Consider the following 17,469-nt stretch of genomic DNA (forward strand, 5'->3'; position numbering starts at 1 on the left):
TATATTAACTATGTAAGTGTTGTCCTTTATATACTTTGCTGAGTAAAATATCTCTTCTAAGTTTTGTGAGATACACATGCTAGACCAAGGCCAAGCATGAAATGTTGGTGTGTGTGTGTGTGTGTGTGTGTGTGTGTGTAGTGTACATACACTATCAGGTAAAATATCTTCCCAGAGTTTTAAAGGAAGATCATAGGGACGTTGAGTTTTAAGGCAGTAGAGCCTCAGCAGCCAGCCTGACCGTCATTGTTTCACTTCCTCTATGTCCAGCGACATCCACCTCCAAATGTGAGCCTTTGTGTGTGTCTGCTTTGCCACCTCAGGGAGGACGAGCATGCTCTCATCCAGCAGTACTGCCAGACGCTCGGAGGCGAGTCCCCAGTGAGCCAGCCCCAGAGTCCAGCGCAGATCCTGAAGTCAGTAGAAAGGGAAGAACGTGGAGAACTGGAGCGGATCATTGCCGACCTGGAGGAAGAACAAAGGTGTGCTAGACTTCGGAGAAATCAAGAAGTCTTTCACCCCGGGAAGACTTCTCATGGGAAATCCTTTCATATGCACTTCCACATGGCCTTACCCATTCTTTTTTCAGGACTATTGTCCAGGAAATACAGTGGAGGCAAAGTTTCAGAGGTCATTAACACACTGGGCAGCTGGGTGCAGATTACAGCTACATTTTAGGGTTCAGGGGTGCTGTCTATTAGAACATCTATTTATTTAAAGCTACAGTTTTATTCATGCTTGCTTGTCTCATTGATAAATGTTTTTACCTATGAGGAAATAAGTAGTCTCGACTACATTTGGAGCTCATGGGCAATTTTGGAAAGAAGGTGATATGTCCAATACTAATTCCAGTTTTCGGTTCTCCACTAGAAATCTGCAGGTGGAATATGAGCAGCTGAAAGAGCAGCACTTGAGAAGGGGCCTCCCTGTCGGCTCCCCTCCAGACTCTGTTGTGTCCCCTCATCACACGTCTGAGGATTCAGAACTTATAGCAGAGGCGAAACTCCTCAGGCAGCACAAAGGTCGGCTGGAGGCTAGGATGCAGATTTTAGAAGATCACAACAAGCAGCTGGAGTCTCAGCTCCACCGACTTCGGCAGCTGCTAGAGCAGGTAGAATGTGCAGAACCTGGCATCCCCTGTCCCCACGCCATCTGCCCTGGTCCCATGTCCCATGGGGCTCAGTCCCAGAGTCAGTAGGAAGATTCACTTCTCGTTTCTCCTCTCCATAGTTGATTTCAACTGGCTTAGAAATCCCTCTACAAACGTAAGCATTCAATCCTCACTGGCACCAAAAACAAAAAAAAAAATGCATTTTCCCAGCTTAAGATGGAATTGCTCATTCTTCTTTAACAATTAAATCTGTCTCAGCTCTGAATAGGTTAAGGGGAAAGATCCTATCACATACATCTGCATAAATTACATTTGGGAAACATCTGTGGATATTAAGGGAAAGGAAGTGACCTGAACTCTTCACGCTAAAACCTCCTTCCCGTAAACTATTTTCAAGAAATTAAGTAACAGATGTTTATTAATTTTCAGCTATTATTTCCTCACATAGCACCATGTTTTATGGCAGTTGTTTGCAAACTTTCTTGACAATAAAAATACAATTTGCATTATGATGAATGCATACAAGTGTGAGGAGTACAAAATGCTAATTGCTGTTATTAAAAAATACTGCCTATTTCTATTTTTCTTCCCCCTCCTCCTCCCTTCTTCCTTCCTTTCCCTTCCTTCGCCTCTTCCCTTTCATTTTTCATCTATCTTTCTTAGTGTTGGTCAGGCCCAATTTTATAACTCATGAGTGGATAATAGCCTGCGATTTTGAAACACACTGTTCTTTGGGATATAAAAGAAGCATCAGATATAGTTTCTGCAATCTTGTTAGGGACCATAACAAGATAGTATGATACATAACAAGATAATATCATCTATAGAGACATACACACTGTGGAGAATGAAGTAACTGGTTACACCTAGCAGCTGAAGAGCAGGGATCATGTCACAGAGCTAGTGGTGAAGATGTCTTTGCAGCAGGTGTTTGATGTGAAGAATCCCAGACGATGGGCCTGGAACTTGCCTCTCCTGAAAAATCCCTGACATCCACATCCATGCTCTCTTTTGCTTTCTTCTCTGGCCCATGCGGTATGAGGGGCCCCTAGACAGTGAATAGGAATGCTTTTCTCCAGAAATGATGTATGAATCAAAGGCAGAAACAACTTTCTCTCCAGTGATTTTCTCAAATTTTAGAAAACCATCTTTTCACAGTTGCTTAGCAGTGTCTTTTAACTTGTCAGAATCATTCAAAACAGTGTAATTTTTGCATTACCTATACAGCGGGCCACAGAACACCCCTTATCCTTTCTGAATGTCTGTCACTGTTTCAGACTTTGCGTGACACTGTTTGGGAGAAGGTTTGCTTAGAAACTGTGCATTATTTAGACTTTCCCCAAGGCCTGGCAGGCTTTCTTTTAGTCCTTTGTATATTAGGTTTTCACCTTGATGTCACTCCCATACAGCGGCAGAACTATATTGTCAATATTGTAAGTATGATGTTTCTGAATGGTGCCTGGACAAAGGATGACTTTTTCCTCGGACTCTCTTATTTAGAATATGAAGTTTGAGTATTAGGGACTTAGTGCACAGGTAGAAGTGCTGTGGAAGGCAGCTGTGCTTGAAAAGTTTGTTTTCTATAGCCTGGTGATGCTCTGAACAGAGCCAAGGCTCTCCTGCTCACCCCCTGCCTCCCCCTACTCTCTTCCTCCCATTAAGACCGAGCTGCCTAATGGCTCATGAGCCTTCAGAATCGCACAGTAATGCTTTACAAGATATCGGATATCTAAATAGCTCTGTATATTCTAGACTATAAGGCTCTTATCTCTTCTTAATGACCTAGCATGAATGCCAAAAGTTGATGGAAAATTCAACTCTGATAGTAAAAACTAGCAAAACTGCCAGACTTCAGCTAATATAGATTTAATGGAAACAAACAGCATCAAAATCAATGGAACTTCTGCACTGCCTTTACAATGAATCACGCTTTTCTAATCTGACCATGTACCTGTCCATGTATCCATCACCATTTCAAACTTCCTGCCTTTGTGAAGTATTTATTAGGTGTGTCAGATTCCTTTCTAATCACGACAGAAATACTAACTGATCACCTCCTTCACAACACATGATATATCATGCAGATACCCTTATCACCAACCCTAATTTTTAAATTTAAAAAAATCTAGGTTTTTATAAATAAAAAAGAGTTATAAAATTGCCTCAGAATTAGACAACTCTGAGTGACCAAGTCTGTATCCAAGCAGCTGAATCCAACATCATGCTCTTCAAGCACAGGGAACTTTATTCAGTCCTCGGTAATGACCTATATGGGAATCTAAAGAGTGGGTATATGTACACATGTATAACTGGCTCACTTTGCTGTACAGAAGAAGATAACACAACATCGTAAAGCAACTTCAATAAAAAACAAAAAAAAAAACAAAAAAAAAACAAAATCATACCCTTTCAGTTCAGTTCAGTTCAGTTGCTCAGTCGTGTCTGACTCTTTGCGACCCCATGAATCGCAGCACGCCAGGCCTCCCTGTCCATCACCAACTCCCGGAGTTCATTCAGACTCACGTCCATCGAGTCAATGATGCCATCCAGCCATCTCACCCTCTGTCATCCCCTTCTCCTCCTGCCCCCAATCCCTCCCAGCATCAGAGTCTTTTCCAATGAGTCAACTCTTTGCATGAGGTGGCCAAAGTACTGGAGTTTCAGCTTTAGCATCATTCCTTCCAAAGAAATCCCAGGGCTGATTTCCTTCAGAATGGACTGGTTGGATCTCCTTGCAGTCCAAGGGACTCTCAAGAGTCTTCTCTAACATCACAGTTCAAAAGCATCAATTCTTCAGTGCTCAGCTTTCTTCACAGTCCAACTCTCACATCCATACATGACTACTGGAAAAACCATAGCCTTGACTAGACGAACCTTTGTTGGCAAAGTAATGTCTCTGCTTTTGAATATGCTATCTAGGTTGGTCATAACTTTCCTTCCAAGGAGTAAGCGTCTTTTAATTTCATGGCTGCAGTCACCATCTGCAGTGATTTTGGAGCCCAGAAAAATAAAGTCTGACACTGTTTCCACTGTTTCCCCATCTATTTCCCATGAAGTGATGGGACCGGATGCCATGATCTTCGTTTTCTGAATGTTGAGCTTTAAGCCAACTTTTTCACTCTCCACTTTCACTTTCATCAAGAGGCTTTTGAGTTCCTCTTCACTTTCTGCCATAAGGGTGGTGTCATCTGCATATCTGAGCTTATTGATATTTCTCCCGGCAATCTTGATTCCAGCTTGTGCTTCTTCCAGCCCAGCATTTCTCATGATGTACTCTGCATATAAGTTAAATAAGCAGAGTGACAATATACAGCCTTTTGCATACAGGTTTCTCAAGAGGCAGGTCAGGTGGTCTGGTATTCCCATCTCTTTCAGAATTTTCCACAGTTTATTGTGATCCACACAGTCAAAGGCTTTGGCATAGTCAATAAAGCAGAAATAGATGTTTTTCTGGAACTCTTGCTTTTTTGATGATCCAGTGGATGTTGGCAATTCGATCTCTGGTTCCTCTGCCTTTTCTAAAACCAGCTTGAACATCTGGAAGTTCGCAGTTCACGTGTTGCTGAAGCCTGGCTTGGAGAATTTTGAGCATGACTTTACTAGCGTGTGAGATGAGTGCAATTGTGCGGTAGTTTGAGCATTCTTGGGCATTGCCTTTCTTTGGGATTGGAATGAAAACTGACCTTTTCCAGTCCTGTGGCCACTGCTGAGTTTTCCAAATTTGCTGGCATATTGAGTGCAACACTTTCACAGCATCATCTTTCAGGATTTGAAATAGCTCAACTGGAATTCCATCACCTCCACTAGCTTTGTTCATAGTGATGCTTTCTAAGGCCGCTTGACTTCACATTCCAGGATGTCTGGCTCTAGGTCAGTGATCACACCATCGTGATTATTTTGGTCTTGAAGATCTTTTTTGTACAGTTCTTCTGTGTATTATTGCTATCTCTTCTTAATATCTTCTGCTTCTGTTAGGTCCATACCATTTCTGTCATTTATTGAGCCCATCTTTGCTTGAAATGCTCCCTTGGTATCTCTGATTTTCTTGAAGAGATCTATAGTCTTTCCCATTCTGTTGTTTTCCTCTGTTTCTTTGCATTGGTCGCAGAGGAAGGCTTTCTTATCTCTCCTTGCTATTCTTTGGAACTCTGCATTCAGATACTTACATCTTTCCTTTTCTCCTTTGCTTTTCACTTCTCTTCTTTTCACAGCTATTTGTAAGGCCTCCTCAGACAGCCATTTTGCTTTTTTGCATTTCTTTTCCATGGGGATGGTCTTGATCCCTGTCTCCTGTACAATGTCACGAACCTCCATCCATAGTTCATCAGGCACTCTATCATACCCTTTACCACTCTCCAATATTGCTCTTAAATATTGATTTAAGTTAAAAAATTAGCATAATTTTTAAATTAGATAAATTTACTGAATGGGAAGCAGTGTTAATTTTAAAGATGAATGAAACATGTTTCCAAAATCGCTTGGTTGACGTAAAAGTAATAGAATAATTGAGGGAATGACCCTGACATTGTTAGGTAAATCCTGCCAAATAACCAAGTGATTTCTTCAAAGTTCTCAGATCCAAAGGGAAAGACCATTTGGTCCTCAGCTGAACACTAGTGAGTCCACCAACTGACGTTAAAGCGTATTTGAAAATGACTGAGGGTGAAGGATGTTATGTGATTTAATTATCCATAGTTGGGGAAGGGCAGTTAGAAACAGAAATGTTTTCTTTAATCACTTTTTGAATCTCTTCAATTTTAACCTCTGAATGTGATTTCAGCCTGAATCTGATTCGCAAATCAATGGCGTCTCCCCTTGGGCTTCCCCTCAGCAGTCGGCACTGAACTACTCGCTGGATCCAGACCCGGGCCCGCAGTTCCACCAGGCAGGTCTGTGTCCGCAAGACTCGGCTACTCTCTCCCCTGCTCTACCCTGGGCTTTGCCATTTGTGCGCTTTTCATTTTAAATAACATTCTTGCACATGCCGGCCTTAAGCATAAGGGAATTCGTATTCTCTTTCATCTCAGCTGAGTACAAAGCCATTTTAACAATACTGAAAAAAGCAAGCATTTTAGAATAATAAACTATAATGCACTTGTTTGTGTAAGGTGTAGTAGTGAATCGAATTTTGATGAGAGAGGAGAAAGAGCTCCTTCCTTTTGGTATGAGCAACAATTTACTTTGTTCTTTGCCTTAGGAATGATTTTTTTTTTCAGTAAACTTCTGTCTCTGAAATTTCATAGTTGTACACATTCAGAATAAACGACTAAAGAATATCACACCAAATATAGTTTTCTCTGCCCAGGGCTGGGGACTCAGTATTCTGCTTTCTCCGTCCTAGTTCCCCGAGACATTTCTGCCTCAGCCACCCCCATCTGAGGCTGAAGTCCCACCTAGCCTGTCCTTGGTCACAATGGGGACCTGTCACTGCTGCAAGGATGGGCTCTGTCAACCAGGAATTCTGGAATGACATTTTGTTATTGATGAAATTAAGCTCTAAAATCCTACTGAGAACCCCATACTTGAACCAAAATAATTTGATAATGGGAATCCTTTTGCTGCATGTATCAGAGGAAAACCTAAAATAGTGAAATTATTTTAAATTGTTAAATAAGAGAATTATTTTGCTATTGATTATAGACTAAATAAACAGCAAAATAGAAAGTGTCTTATAAAATACTTCTAACTTTGTAGCAGTGTAAGCTAGCCTATGCTGAAGTCTCCATAAAGAAGGAAGGAAAAAATTGATGGAATATATTTCTCATATGAAAATATACTTGATGGGCTTCCCTGGTGGCTCAGTGGTAAATAATCCTCCTGTCAATGCAGGAGACACAGGTTCAATCCCTAGTCTGGGAAGATCCCATATGCCACAGAGAAACTAATCAGCCCTTGCACCACAACTATTGAACCTGTGTTCTGGAGCCTGGGAGCTGCAACTACCGAAATTCGCAATGCCCTGGAGCCTGTGCTCCGCAACTAGAGAAAAGCCCACATGCAGTAACGAAGACCCAGCACAGCCAAAAATAAATAGAGTTATTTTTTAAATAGCTGTGCAAAATAGTGGAATTCTAACTAAGAAATAATATGACCCCATTACTTATTTTTCACTTGTGAATTTTCCCCTGGCACTTGAATTCTTTCTATAGAAACATCTAATACATTTTAATTATGTAAAATTCTGTTACCAGAAATTAATGCAAAAGTGATTTTGGAATTTCCCCCTAAAATTATTCTTTGCAAGGAGACTATTTTCACACTGATGTTTAGAGGCCAGTACTGGCATTTTTCCCCCACAGTTGGGTTTTAGTGGAAGACCGGACGTTAATCTGAGAGCGTCTGTTGTTCTTTGTATCTGCAGGCACGGCGGCAGAGGAGTCGCTGGCACCCCCTCATGACACCAGCACAGACCTCACAGAGGTCATGGAGCAGATCAACAGTACGTTTCCATCCTGTTGCCGTGAGTATGAAAGATCGTAACGCCGCTGCTATGCTTTTTCCTTCCATTTCTTTTTTCCTGTGTGAGGCCCTTTGTCTTCTTTGGTGAGATAACAGCAATATTGGGAGCGAGACTGAACATTATTTGAAGATAAATCAAGCTTTCCATATGTCAGCAAGGCAAACAAAGCCCAACCTGGATGCCATCACATCCCAGGGTGGAGGGCCAGTGCCACCCTGCTCTTTGAGATCCTTTGATCTGCCCTGTGATCGACAACCTGGGGCACATAAAACAAGTCTGTCTTTAAGGAGAAATTATCCTCTTCAGTGCAGGCCATAGTAAGAAAGGTGTATTTCTCCAAAAGAGTGTTTTTTGTGGTATGCCAGACAAAGTCTGAAAATAGCTTTTTCTAAGTCATTCCTTCTCTTTTCTTTAGATATTGTCTTCTGATGTCATCAAGTTCAGATGTAAAAAGGGATTATTTTCAATTTCACACCCCACCCCTCATCTTTTGTTTTGGTGTGGGTTTTGTTTTGGTTTTTTAATTTTTTTATTTATTTTTAGGTTCATGGGTTCTTTTCTTGAGGAATAAAATAGTCACTGTAAGAAAGGCCAAACAGTTTAAAGCATGGCAGATTATGACCCTGTGAATTCTCCATATGAACAACCAAGAGCCAGAAAATAACCAAATAAAAATCCCAGAGGAAACTGTATAATTGTTATTTATTGATTTTTTTCCCCCAAGCATTTTGTCTTCAGCACCTTGGTGTCTTGCAGTTTCTACTGAGCTGTCAGCAAAAACATTTCTGTTGTTTCAAACAAACAGCTTACTGTACATACATACACACCACTTAATGCTGCAATTATATTTTAAATAATATTTTAAAGAAATCAGAATATATTATTTAAAAATTATATTTATAATTTTAGGGTGATTAGCTCTAGTCAGCCATTACACTAAGATTTTAGTACTGCACCTCAGGTGGTGCTAGTGGTGAAGAAGCCACCCACGTGCCAATGCAGGAGACATAATAGACTCGGGTGCAATTCCTGGATTGGGAAGATTCCCTGGAATAAGAAATGGCAGCCCACTCCAGGATTCTTGCCTGGAGAATCCCATGAAAAGAAGAGTCTGGCAGGCTATGGTCCATGGGGTTGCAAAGGGTTGGACACAACTCAAGTGACTTAGCTCAGCACAGCACTATTATATATTATTCATCATATATATGTAGTATATAAAACAGCCTGTCATTACACCCCTTTCCATCCTCTCCTCAGAAAATACCACTTTAAATGACAGTAAAGAGTCTTTATACGTTGATAATATAAAAGTCTCCCAAGATAGGGATAGCTTTTCATAAAAATAAAAACATAAATTGATTTATTTATGAAATTGACATATACTTTTAAATTCTGCCTGGATTGATTAAACTTTTTTTTTTTTTAATGGATGTAAAATAGAAATGAGCACCTGCCGCAAATTTGGTGCCCAATATATTTCTGGATTGAATGAGTGAATGAATGAATGATAAAATTTTCCTGTTGGGAAGGAAGGTTTAATTGATAGTACTAGATAGTACTTAGAAGGTTCTGTTGGATTCCTTTGCTTTGTTGCCCCTTTTAAGCTGTACAAGCTAGCAAATATTTTAATAAGCCTTTGCATTTCCAAAGCTTCAGTTCAGTTCAGTCGCTCAGTCATGTCTGACTCTTTGCAACCCCATGGACTGCAGCATGCCAGGCTTCCCTGTCCATCACAAACTCCCAAAGCTTACTGACCATCTTTGGAGAGTATTTGAAAGCAAATCGGATTGGCATCCTCCCAATGCCAAGCCAATCCCCTGTAACTAATGAGAACTTTAAAATTGCTGGTCACCAGCATACAGTGAATTGATCTGCATGTTAATCTTGACTTTTGATCCTTTGTGAATTAAACATTAGCATGGTCACAAGCGAATTTCCCCTCCTGGCACTCTTGGAATTAAAATGAAACTGTATTCTTAAATCCTAATTGTATGAATTGTCTACTTAAACATGACTTTTTTTTCTTGCTGTGTCTGTAGATTGTTGCACATAACACTTTAGAATTCCTCTGTCTTGGATTAATGTCCTAGTTGGTCCTGATAGCATCCTTGAATTATGGCCTTTTAAAGTTTTCTTTTAATTATGTATGTTGAGTTTCAGAGCAGAGATGCAAGCATTTCCATCTCTTCCTGACAAGGAGTTAATGAAGGGAATGTAATCGTGTTGCCTATTAACTGATATACTAAAATTTCCATTGACTGCCGTAACTAATTTTTTCAGTGTAACATCATTTTGTTGTTGTTTTTTTCTTTTATGTCATCCAAATATACAGGATGCTAGTAGTAAGCTGAATATTATTTTCACTAATAGACTAACAAATGCTTTTTAAATTATTTTTTTTATCTGCAGGCATATTCTTACTGTGAATTGCCTATATTTATTGAGCTTGATTGACATTCATCAAAACTTCAAGACCTACTAAAATACAATGATTTCCTGATTTCTTTAAAATATGTATTTTATGATTTGTTTAAGAGGGTACTTGTAGCCTTTATTTAATAAGAGGCTACAGGGTTAAAATGTTGATTTGCAGCAAAACAGATTTGATTTCTGTTTGGATTCGGCTGTTTGTTACTGAGAAGAGAAGCTTACCTCTGCCTATGGTATACTTCATGCTCATGCAACTAAGCTTTCCCTCAAGAGGGTGTAGTTCTGTGCAAGTGTAATTCTCCTGTGTAAGAAAGTCCACTCTTTTTTCCCTGATATAACTTACACAATTGGTAGGACTTGATTATTCCCCCCAATACTACTGGGGTGCACACTTTCCCTCCAGGGCATCATAAGAAGCTTCCGCTTCTTGCTCTATCTTTTTCTCATGAAGCACCTACTGTGTGGTCACAGGTTTTTTGTTTGTTGTTTGTTTCCCTTCAAAAAGGGGGAAACAAAAAAATAGAATGATGAAAGTAGTCACATGCTGTTTGATTAGGGACGATCTTTAATGACCCAGAACAGATGCTACCATCATAAGCAGTGGAGCGCCTCTCTCTCCCAGGGCTGAGTACCAGTTCAGAAATTGTGAGATGTCACAGTGAAAGGGAGAGATGAAACCTCAGAGGCCTTAGAGAAGAGCTGTGCTAGTGGCTGCCCTTTCAGGTCGTACTGGATCAGCTTCACTGCACATGCCCTCTGCCACCAAGGAGGAGCTGAGCTGCTCAGATGCAAAGGCAAATTAGACACCGTATTCTAACTTATCTCATGCTCTTAACTTAGCCCATGGAAGGCACAGGATTAACCCAAGTTCCTACAAGACTCCTGAGTGCTGAGGACTAGGCTACTGCCACCATCTTCCTGGTCTTTGGGGTAAGGGTGGCAGAAACTAAAGACTCTGGCCCTGGCATTTCCTTAATGACTTCTTGGTCAGAATTTGTACTATTCAGGAGAATATACAGAATTTTCTCTGTTCTAATGCATAAACCAAATATATGGCATAATTTCAGTGGGAAATTTTGAGATTTTTTTTGCAAAACTAATTATTCACTGAATGCTTTAGCATGTACTGATTTGAGAGAGCTGGCGTATCTTTTGCATATTTTGGTGGAATTTTTATTTCTTAAAGCACATGGGATATGAAAAGCTAAGTAGGGAAACTAGCCCTGTTGAAGCATCTGGCCAAAAAAAAAAAAACTTCCCCAAAGCTCTTTCTTATTTTCTTATTAATATCCATTTAACAGCTGGGAATGGTGCAGTTTACACTTTTGCATGCATAAAAGGGAGAACCACAGAAATGCCTGCAGTTGACTGTTTTTGTTTTCTCTTTCAGCAAATCTCCCCAGCAGGCCACAGGTAAGAGTTCATGGGTTGACTGGTTTAGGTGTTACAGATTATAACTTGGAGTAAGCAATTAGTGGGACTTCCCTGGTGATCCATTGGTTAAGACTGTGCTTCCAATGCAGAGTCAGGGTTCGATCCCTGTTCAGGGAACTAAGATCCCACATGCTTTACAGGATGGCCGGTTTGCTTTTTTATTTTTATTTTTCCTTTCTTTATTTAAAAATAAAATGTTTAAGCGATTACCTACTGTTGATTTTTGATTTTTGCTATATTTTCACCTTATGAAAACAGAGAATTGAAATTCTTTTATGCTATAAATGTGCATTCAGAGTCCATGAACCATGCTCTGTTTTTATTTAGGGACAGAATGTTTTCCTGTTAGACCCCTTTCTTCTCATTTCGTGGTAGAACCATGATATGGAGTTTATCCCTTGGCTTCCTGCTAGTGGACAGGACCCTCCTGCACAGCCCACTCGCAGTGCCTACCAGCCCTGCCCTAGGACATGATTTCTCCCTGTTTTGCTCTTTACTTACTTCATATCCTGTGCTTGATGAGAGTACGTGAAATGCTGCTCTGACACTATTCAGTCAGTGTTTGTCTTTATACTGGTGCCCTTGCTTACTGCCTGTGTTGCATACAGCTGCAGTTTAAGAGCTCTGCAAGGCTGGAGAAACCACGTGTGCAGTTGATAACAGACCAGTGACATGCTTGTGAAGGTAGTCAGGAGACAGACCTGTAGGTTTGCTTCTCCACATTCTGATACCATGAGCTAATGGAAACAAGGTTTAGGGGGTCCTAGTGGGCTTCCCGGGTGGCTCAGTGGATAAAGAACCTGCCTGCCATGCAGATGCTGGAGATATGAATTTGATTCCTGGGTTGGGGAGATCCCCTAGAGGAAGGTACAGCAACCCACTCCAGTATTCTTGCCTGGAGAATCCCATGGACAGAGGAGCCTGGCAGGCTACAGTCCACGGGGTCACAAAGAGTTGGACATGACAAGTGACCAAGCACAGCCCAGCACTGTTGATTTATTCCCCATGTAAATAAGGAAACTTGCTTGACATGTTAGTTGATTTGGTACAGCAGTTTGTCAGCCTGAGGAGGGGAACCCTCCCACACCAGTTTTTCCAGATGCCCCAATTGCCAGATCTTTTGTGTTCTAACAGCTTTTTAGTGAAAGTCACTCAGTCGTGTCCAACTCTTTGTGACCCCATGAACTATACAGTCCATGGAGTCTTCCAGGCCAGGATACTGGAGTGGGTAGCTGTTCCCTTCTCCAGGGGATCTTCCTGACCCAGGAAGCAAACCAGGGTCTTCACATTGCACGTGGATTCTTTACCAGTTGAGCTACCAGGGAAGCCCAAAGTGAAAGTCGCTCAGTAGACTCAAGCCTTTAATAGTTATATGTACTATGTAAAATTACCCCAGATAGGTTTAGCTGACAGGGTTCTCCCAAACATGTACTTCAGACAGCTACCACAGAACATGGACTTAAAAGCCATGCCTGGGGCAGTACACAAAGCTGCTTTTGTTATTCTGAGGGGAGAAGATTTTGATTTTTCATTTAAGAATTTGCTGAGAACTGTTGGCAGATATAGCCCATGTGTTTTTCAGTATTTTCCTTATCAGGTAGTCTTAGAAATAGTGTGTACCAAGACCACAGTAAATCTTTGGAGAACATTTTTCCTCATGCATCTTTTATGAATATTTTTGAAACCGTGAACCCTCTGATTGTGCTACTGCCTTAATGGCCCAAGAGGCTGAGATATTAAGGAGAAGTACCAATGGTTCATCTTTAGTAACTGGAGGGAACACAAGGGAATATGAAGTAGATCAGTGGCTGTGGTGTGAGAGCCTGTGAGAAGGAAGAACCTCATCCCAGAGAGCAGAAGTCTTGTGATTGTTCTGTTGTCTTAGTGAATCAGAAGCAGGGGCTTCAGCAGAGAGTGAGGCTGGGGAGGAGGCCTTGGAGGTATGAGGAGAGACTGGAAGATGTGCAGTAGCTGCTTGGAGCTGAGGAGAGTATGTGGAAACAGAGTGACTGCCAGGGAGCATTAAAGGCCACCACTTGCTTGCCTGTGAATTTAACGTGAGGCCTGTCTGCAGGACTATGTGTTGCCCTTCAGCCTCATTCAAGTTCATGGGCACGGGCACCAGAGTAGGCCAAGTATTGCATTTAACTTGAAATTTATTGCATTTAAGTTGAAGTAGTTGTTTGGCCAAGAGAGTACAACAGTTCAAGGGAAGAGGCAGAGGAGCGATGATAATGCTTGCACCCAAGTCTGGTAGGAAGAACAGTGAGGGTGCAATAGGTGTGGGAGACAGGAAATCTGTAGGCCATAGTACCAGAGGATGAGTGAAGTTTGGGTCCTAGTGGAAGTAAGCTGGAAAGATACAGGTGGGTTGTCAGAAAGGGGGATGATTGAAATTGAAATATTGGAAGGGATGCAGGTGTTGGCAGTCATCCAGATTTGAAACTTTGAGTGGAAGGCTGAGAAAGGGTAAAGGACAGATTCTGGGAGGAGTGGAGCTCAAGGAGCTAAGAGGCCACAGGTTTGGAGAAACCATCTATGTATTGAAATCATGAACATTTAAAACCAATGAATGACAGCCATTTTTTCTTCAAGAGGTAAGGGGACATGAGCTTAGAGCTGCATAGTGGGTGGTATGGTTTGATGACAAGAGATTCAAAGCTGGGTACTTTAAGGAAGGAGAGAGAGAAAAGGCCCTGAAAATCACAATATGAACCTATCCCATATCTGAGGAGTGTGAGAGATGAAAAACAGTCCTATGTAAAGAAGTCCTTTCTTTCTATGGAGGAAGCTGTGCCTTTAGGGAGATGTAGATATCCATTAGAGCAAGCCAGTGAAAGATGCATTTAGAGAAGAGTTTGATGACATAGATTTTAATGATAATGGACCCAACCATTTGACCTCTGAAAGGTTGATGCCACTCCTCTGAGTGTGACCTGGATTTCTATCCTTCCTTGCCTCTGTACATTAGCGCTGAGCCTTTAACTGGCACCATCGCACACCCTTGGACTGTGATTCCTGTCTTGAGTTCTTATTGTCTGGATCCCAGCTGGGATCCAGCTGGTACCCTGGAATTGTCCAGGGTACCAATTCTGCAGAAGACCTCCCACAGACCCTCAGAGGAACACAGAGTGCTTGCACCAACCTAATTCAGTCAACATTAGTACCTCTCAGGAAAAAAAAAAAAAGAAAAGACAAATCGTCTCAGTTTTAACTTGGTTTCCAGCCTGGACAAGAGAAAAGTCTTCCAGACTTCCTCTATATCAGCTGAGTTGATGAAAAGCAGGCTATGAAACTTTATGATGAAAGCAAAGGACTTCATTCCAGGAACAAAAGTCAGGTGGGAGTAAAGTATCCCCATTGAATGTAGCAAAAGAGGGCTTGTCTATGCTGAAAGAAGCACTTTTATTTTTTTAAGAGTTGACAGGTCTCTGCTACCTGTAATGCCTTCTGTAAATGTTGTTCTGACAGTGCTATTTTCTCTTCCCACAGGCAATGTGAAGTATTCATCTAGCCAACCAACATTTCTTGATTTACAGTGTTGCCCTTTTCAGCAAATGCCAGTGTCAAGTTCCATTTAATCAGAAGCTCCATGGCTCTTTGAATTATGCTGTTGAGTGCTGACTGTGTGTTCTACTGAAGGAGTAAAACACTGACTATCCAAAGAGGAAAGGATATTTTGTTTTTATAATAATCATATGTTATTGTTTTCTTCTTCCCTTTCTATGCAACTGTAAATTAATGAACAGAATGGTATTTGGAAATGGAAATACATTTGTCACTGATTTGTATACTGTATACAGTATTGGGAAAGTGGGTGGGGGGTTTCTAATATGAGACCTTCTTTTTAATAACCGTGAACAAATGCATCAGAATTAGAAGACAATTTTACATTTTTACATTCCTTCATATTAACCTTGTACAATAACTTCATTTGTTTCTTTGACTCTTTTACCATTATGTTTTGGTTATTTATAATTCATAAGCCACATGACCAAATAGATTTTATTTGTTTCCATGATTTGGCCAAATTAATAACTTCATATATGTCAATCAAATATTATATGTTTATGGATTAGGCTACAGCTCTGTGTATACTATTTAACTTTACTTCACATCATACACTTATTTCTTTAGTGACCACTTGGATAACCGCAATAAAAATCCTGTGGGCCTAACAGGCATTTCTATTGGGATTTTTTTCCCCTTGTCTTTTATCTCCCTGCTCTATATAAGTTGGTGTTGATTTCTTTATTTATTTTATGTCCCAATCTGTATGACAGAATTATAATAATCTCAAAGATTATTTTACCAAAGGTTGCCCATTTAAGCATATTTTCATTTTGACACAGAAACAAGACTTGGTCCAACTTTTCCTAGTTCCCAGGTCTTGATTTTCATCATTCAGTACACAGCAGACCTGTACCTAATTGTGATACCAAAATCCATGGCTGTCTTTAGTTCCCTTTGAAGAAATTTTGATGGTTGTTTATGTCTCTAATATATTCAAGCCCTCAATGATTCTTGAAACCCCCGGTTATTTTCCTTCTGAAAGCAGACACAAATTTAATGAATGTCTCATTTTACTTTTTGAAGGAATAGCTTGTTATATTACCCTTCATTTGACCAATGCATTTGGGAACGATGTTTATCAAAAGCCTGTATCACTGCTTCTATAGAAGAATGAAATTAATGCTTAGATGGTGGAATCCTGGCTTACACCTTTGAGTGCATTCAGTTAGGTATTTGGTTCAGCTCCTGATTTAACATTTATTTGGTTCAGTTTAAACATGCCATGTCATTTACCAAATGTAAAGAAACCAAAAAAAAAAAAAAAGTAAAAATAATGTGTTTTGATTGAAGCATATGTGCTTTAAAACATCAGGACATTTTAACTTTGAGTTCTCTTTAACTGGGATCTGGCCAGAAGGAGGCTTAAAGTTAGAAATTCCTATTCTTTAGAATAGGTTGGGTGGGTTGGGGGGCAAGGGTGTCTATTTGCAGTAAAGATATTTTGAGAAGAAGAAAATTGTTTTATATAAGAGGAAAGCCATGACCACCTTTCTACCTCAGATCCATCTTCATCCATCGCGTTGGAAATAGCTTTATGCCGCTGCAGTTTGAAAAATCTAGAGCTTCTATCAGATCACATCATACCCAGTAAAAGTACCTATTTAAAGAAAAAAAAAATCCCTGAACTCTGAACTACAAGTTGTAGATTTGGTGTCTTCCTTGTCCTTCCTTTGAAAAGTTATGTATTAATTTTTTTTCTGCCTGTAATTGTGTGCAACATGTTCTCTATCTGCTATTAAGGAAAAGCTACATAAAACACTACATTGTAACCTTTTAAGTAACGGTAAATATAAAGAAATATATTGCAGTAACAACAAGGGGAAATAAGTATGTAGTTCTTTTGAAATATGTGGTAAAGAACTAATCATAGACTATCATCTAAACTGGTTACATGTTGTATTTTTCATCCTGAATAAAAGTAATTTTAACACAAGGTGACTTTGATATTCTTCAGTGGTATTTACTGATAGACTTAGAACTTTGAATGTATGATTATGAAAATAAAATAGAAAGACAGCCTATATCCTGATAATCTACATGTGTTCCTGCAGTTTCTCTCATACGCCCTAATACATTCTTTCTTACTCTCACTGTCTCACTTTCTCTTTCTCTGTGTTTCTCTCTTCTCTCTTTTATATATATACATAATTCTCAATTTTCTTTACAGATAGGTTAGGGAAAAATAATATTGGATGTTAAAAATATATATGTGAAACCTATTTAGCTTTTGTTTTAATATCTTAGATGCTATTGGTATTTAGTCACTTACTCTTTCAAATCCACTTTCAGCTTCAAGCTCTTAAATAATGCGCTTTTTATATATGCACTGGATTCTACCACTCTAGCAGAAGTTTAATCCATTTCAAAGCTACCCCATGGGAATGAGTGCTGAGAATCATGTTGCTTGATTCTGAAAGTAAAAGCTATGAAATAGAAAAGTCCCCTTATTTATAGTTTGTTA

General features: G+C 40.0%; 1 protein-coding gene across 13 annotated transcripts in view; it reads left to right on the forward strand.

Annotated features, from left to right (window-relative positions):
• Positions 1-16,941, forward strand: part of UTRN (utrophin) — a 555,367-nt gene extending 538,426 nt beyond the window's left edge. For 11 of the 13 annotated variants that reach the window (XM_061428217.1, XM_061428218.1, XM_061428216.1 and 8 more), the window contains 6 exons: positions 324-482; positions 871-1,111; positions 5,892-6,000; positions 7,473-7,571; positions 11,392-11,414; positions 14,928-16,941. In XM_061428217.1, the coding sequence (XP_061284201.1) occupies positions 324-482; positions 871-1,111; positions 5,892-6,000; positions 7,473-7,571; positions 11,392-11,414; positions 14,928-14,936 (640 nt within the window). In that variant the 3' untranslated portion in view covers positions 14,937-16,941. The remainder of the gene's footprint in view (positions 1-323; positions 483-870; positions 1,112-5,891; positions 6,001-7,472; positions 7,572-11,391; positions 11,415-14,927) is intronic. The other 2 variants (XM_061428225.1, XM_061428220.1) reach the window with 1 other exon arrangement.
• The last annotated feature ends 528 nt before the right edge of the window (positions 16,942-17,469 follow it).

The sequence above is a fragment of the Bos javanicus genome, chromosome 9 (genome assembly GCF_032452875.1).
Source record: "Bos javanicus breed banteng chromosome 9, ARS-OSU_banteng_1.0, whole genome shotgun sequence".
Taxonomy (NCBI): Eukaryota; Metazoa; Chordata; class Mammalia; order Artiodactyla; family Bovidae; genus Bos; species Bos javanicus.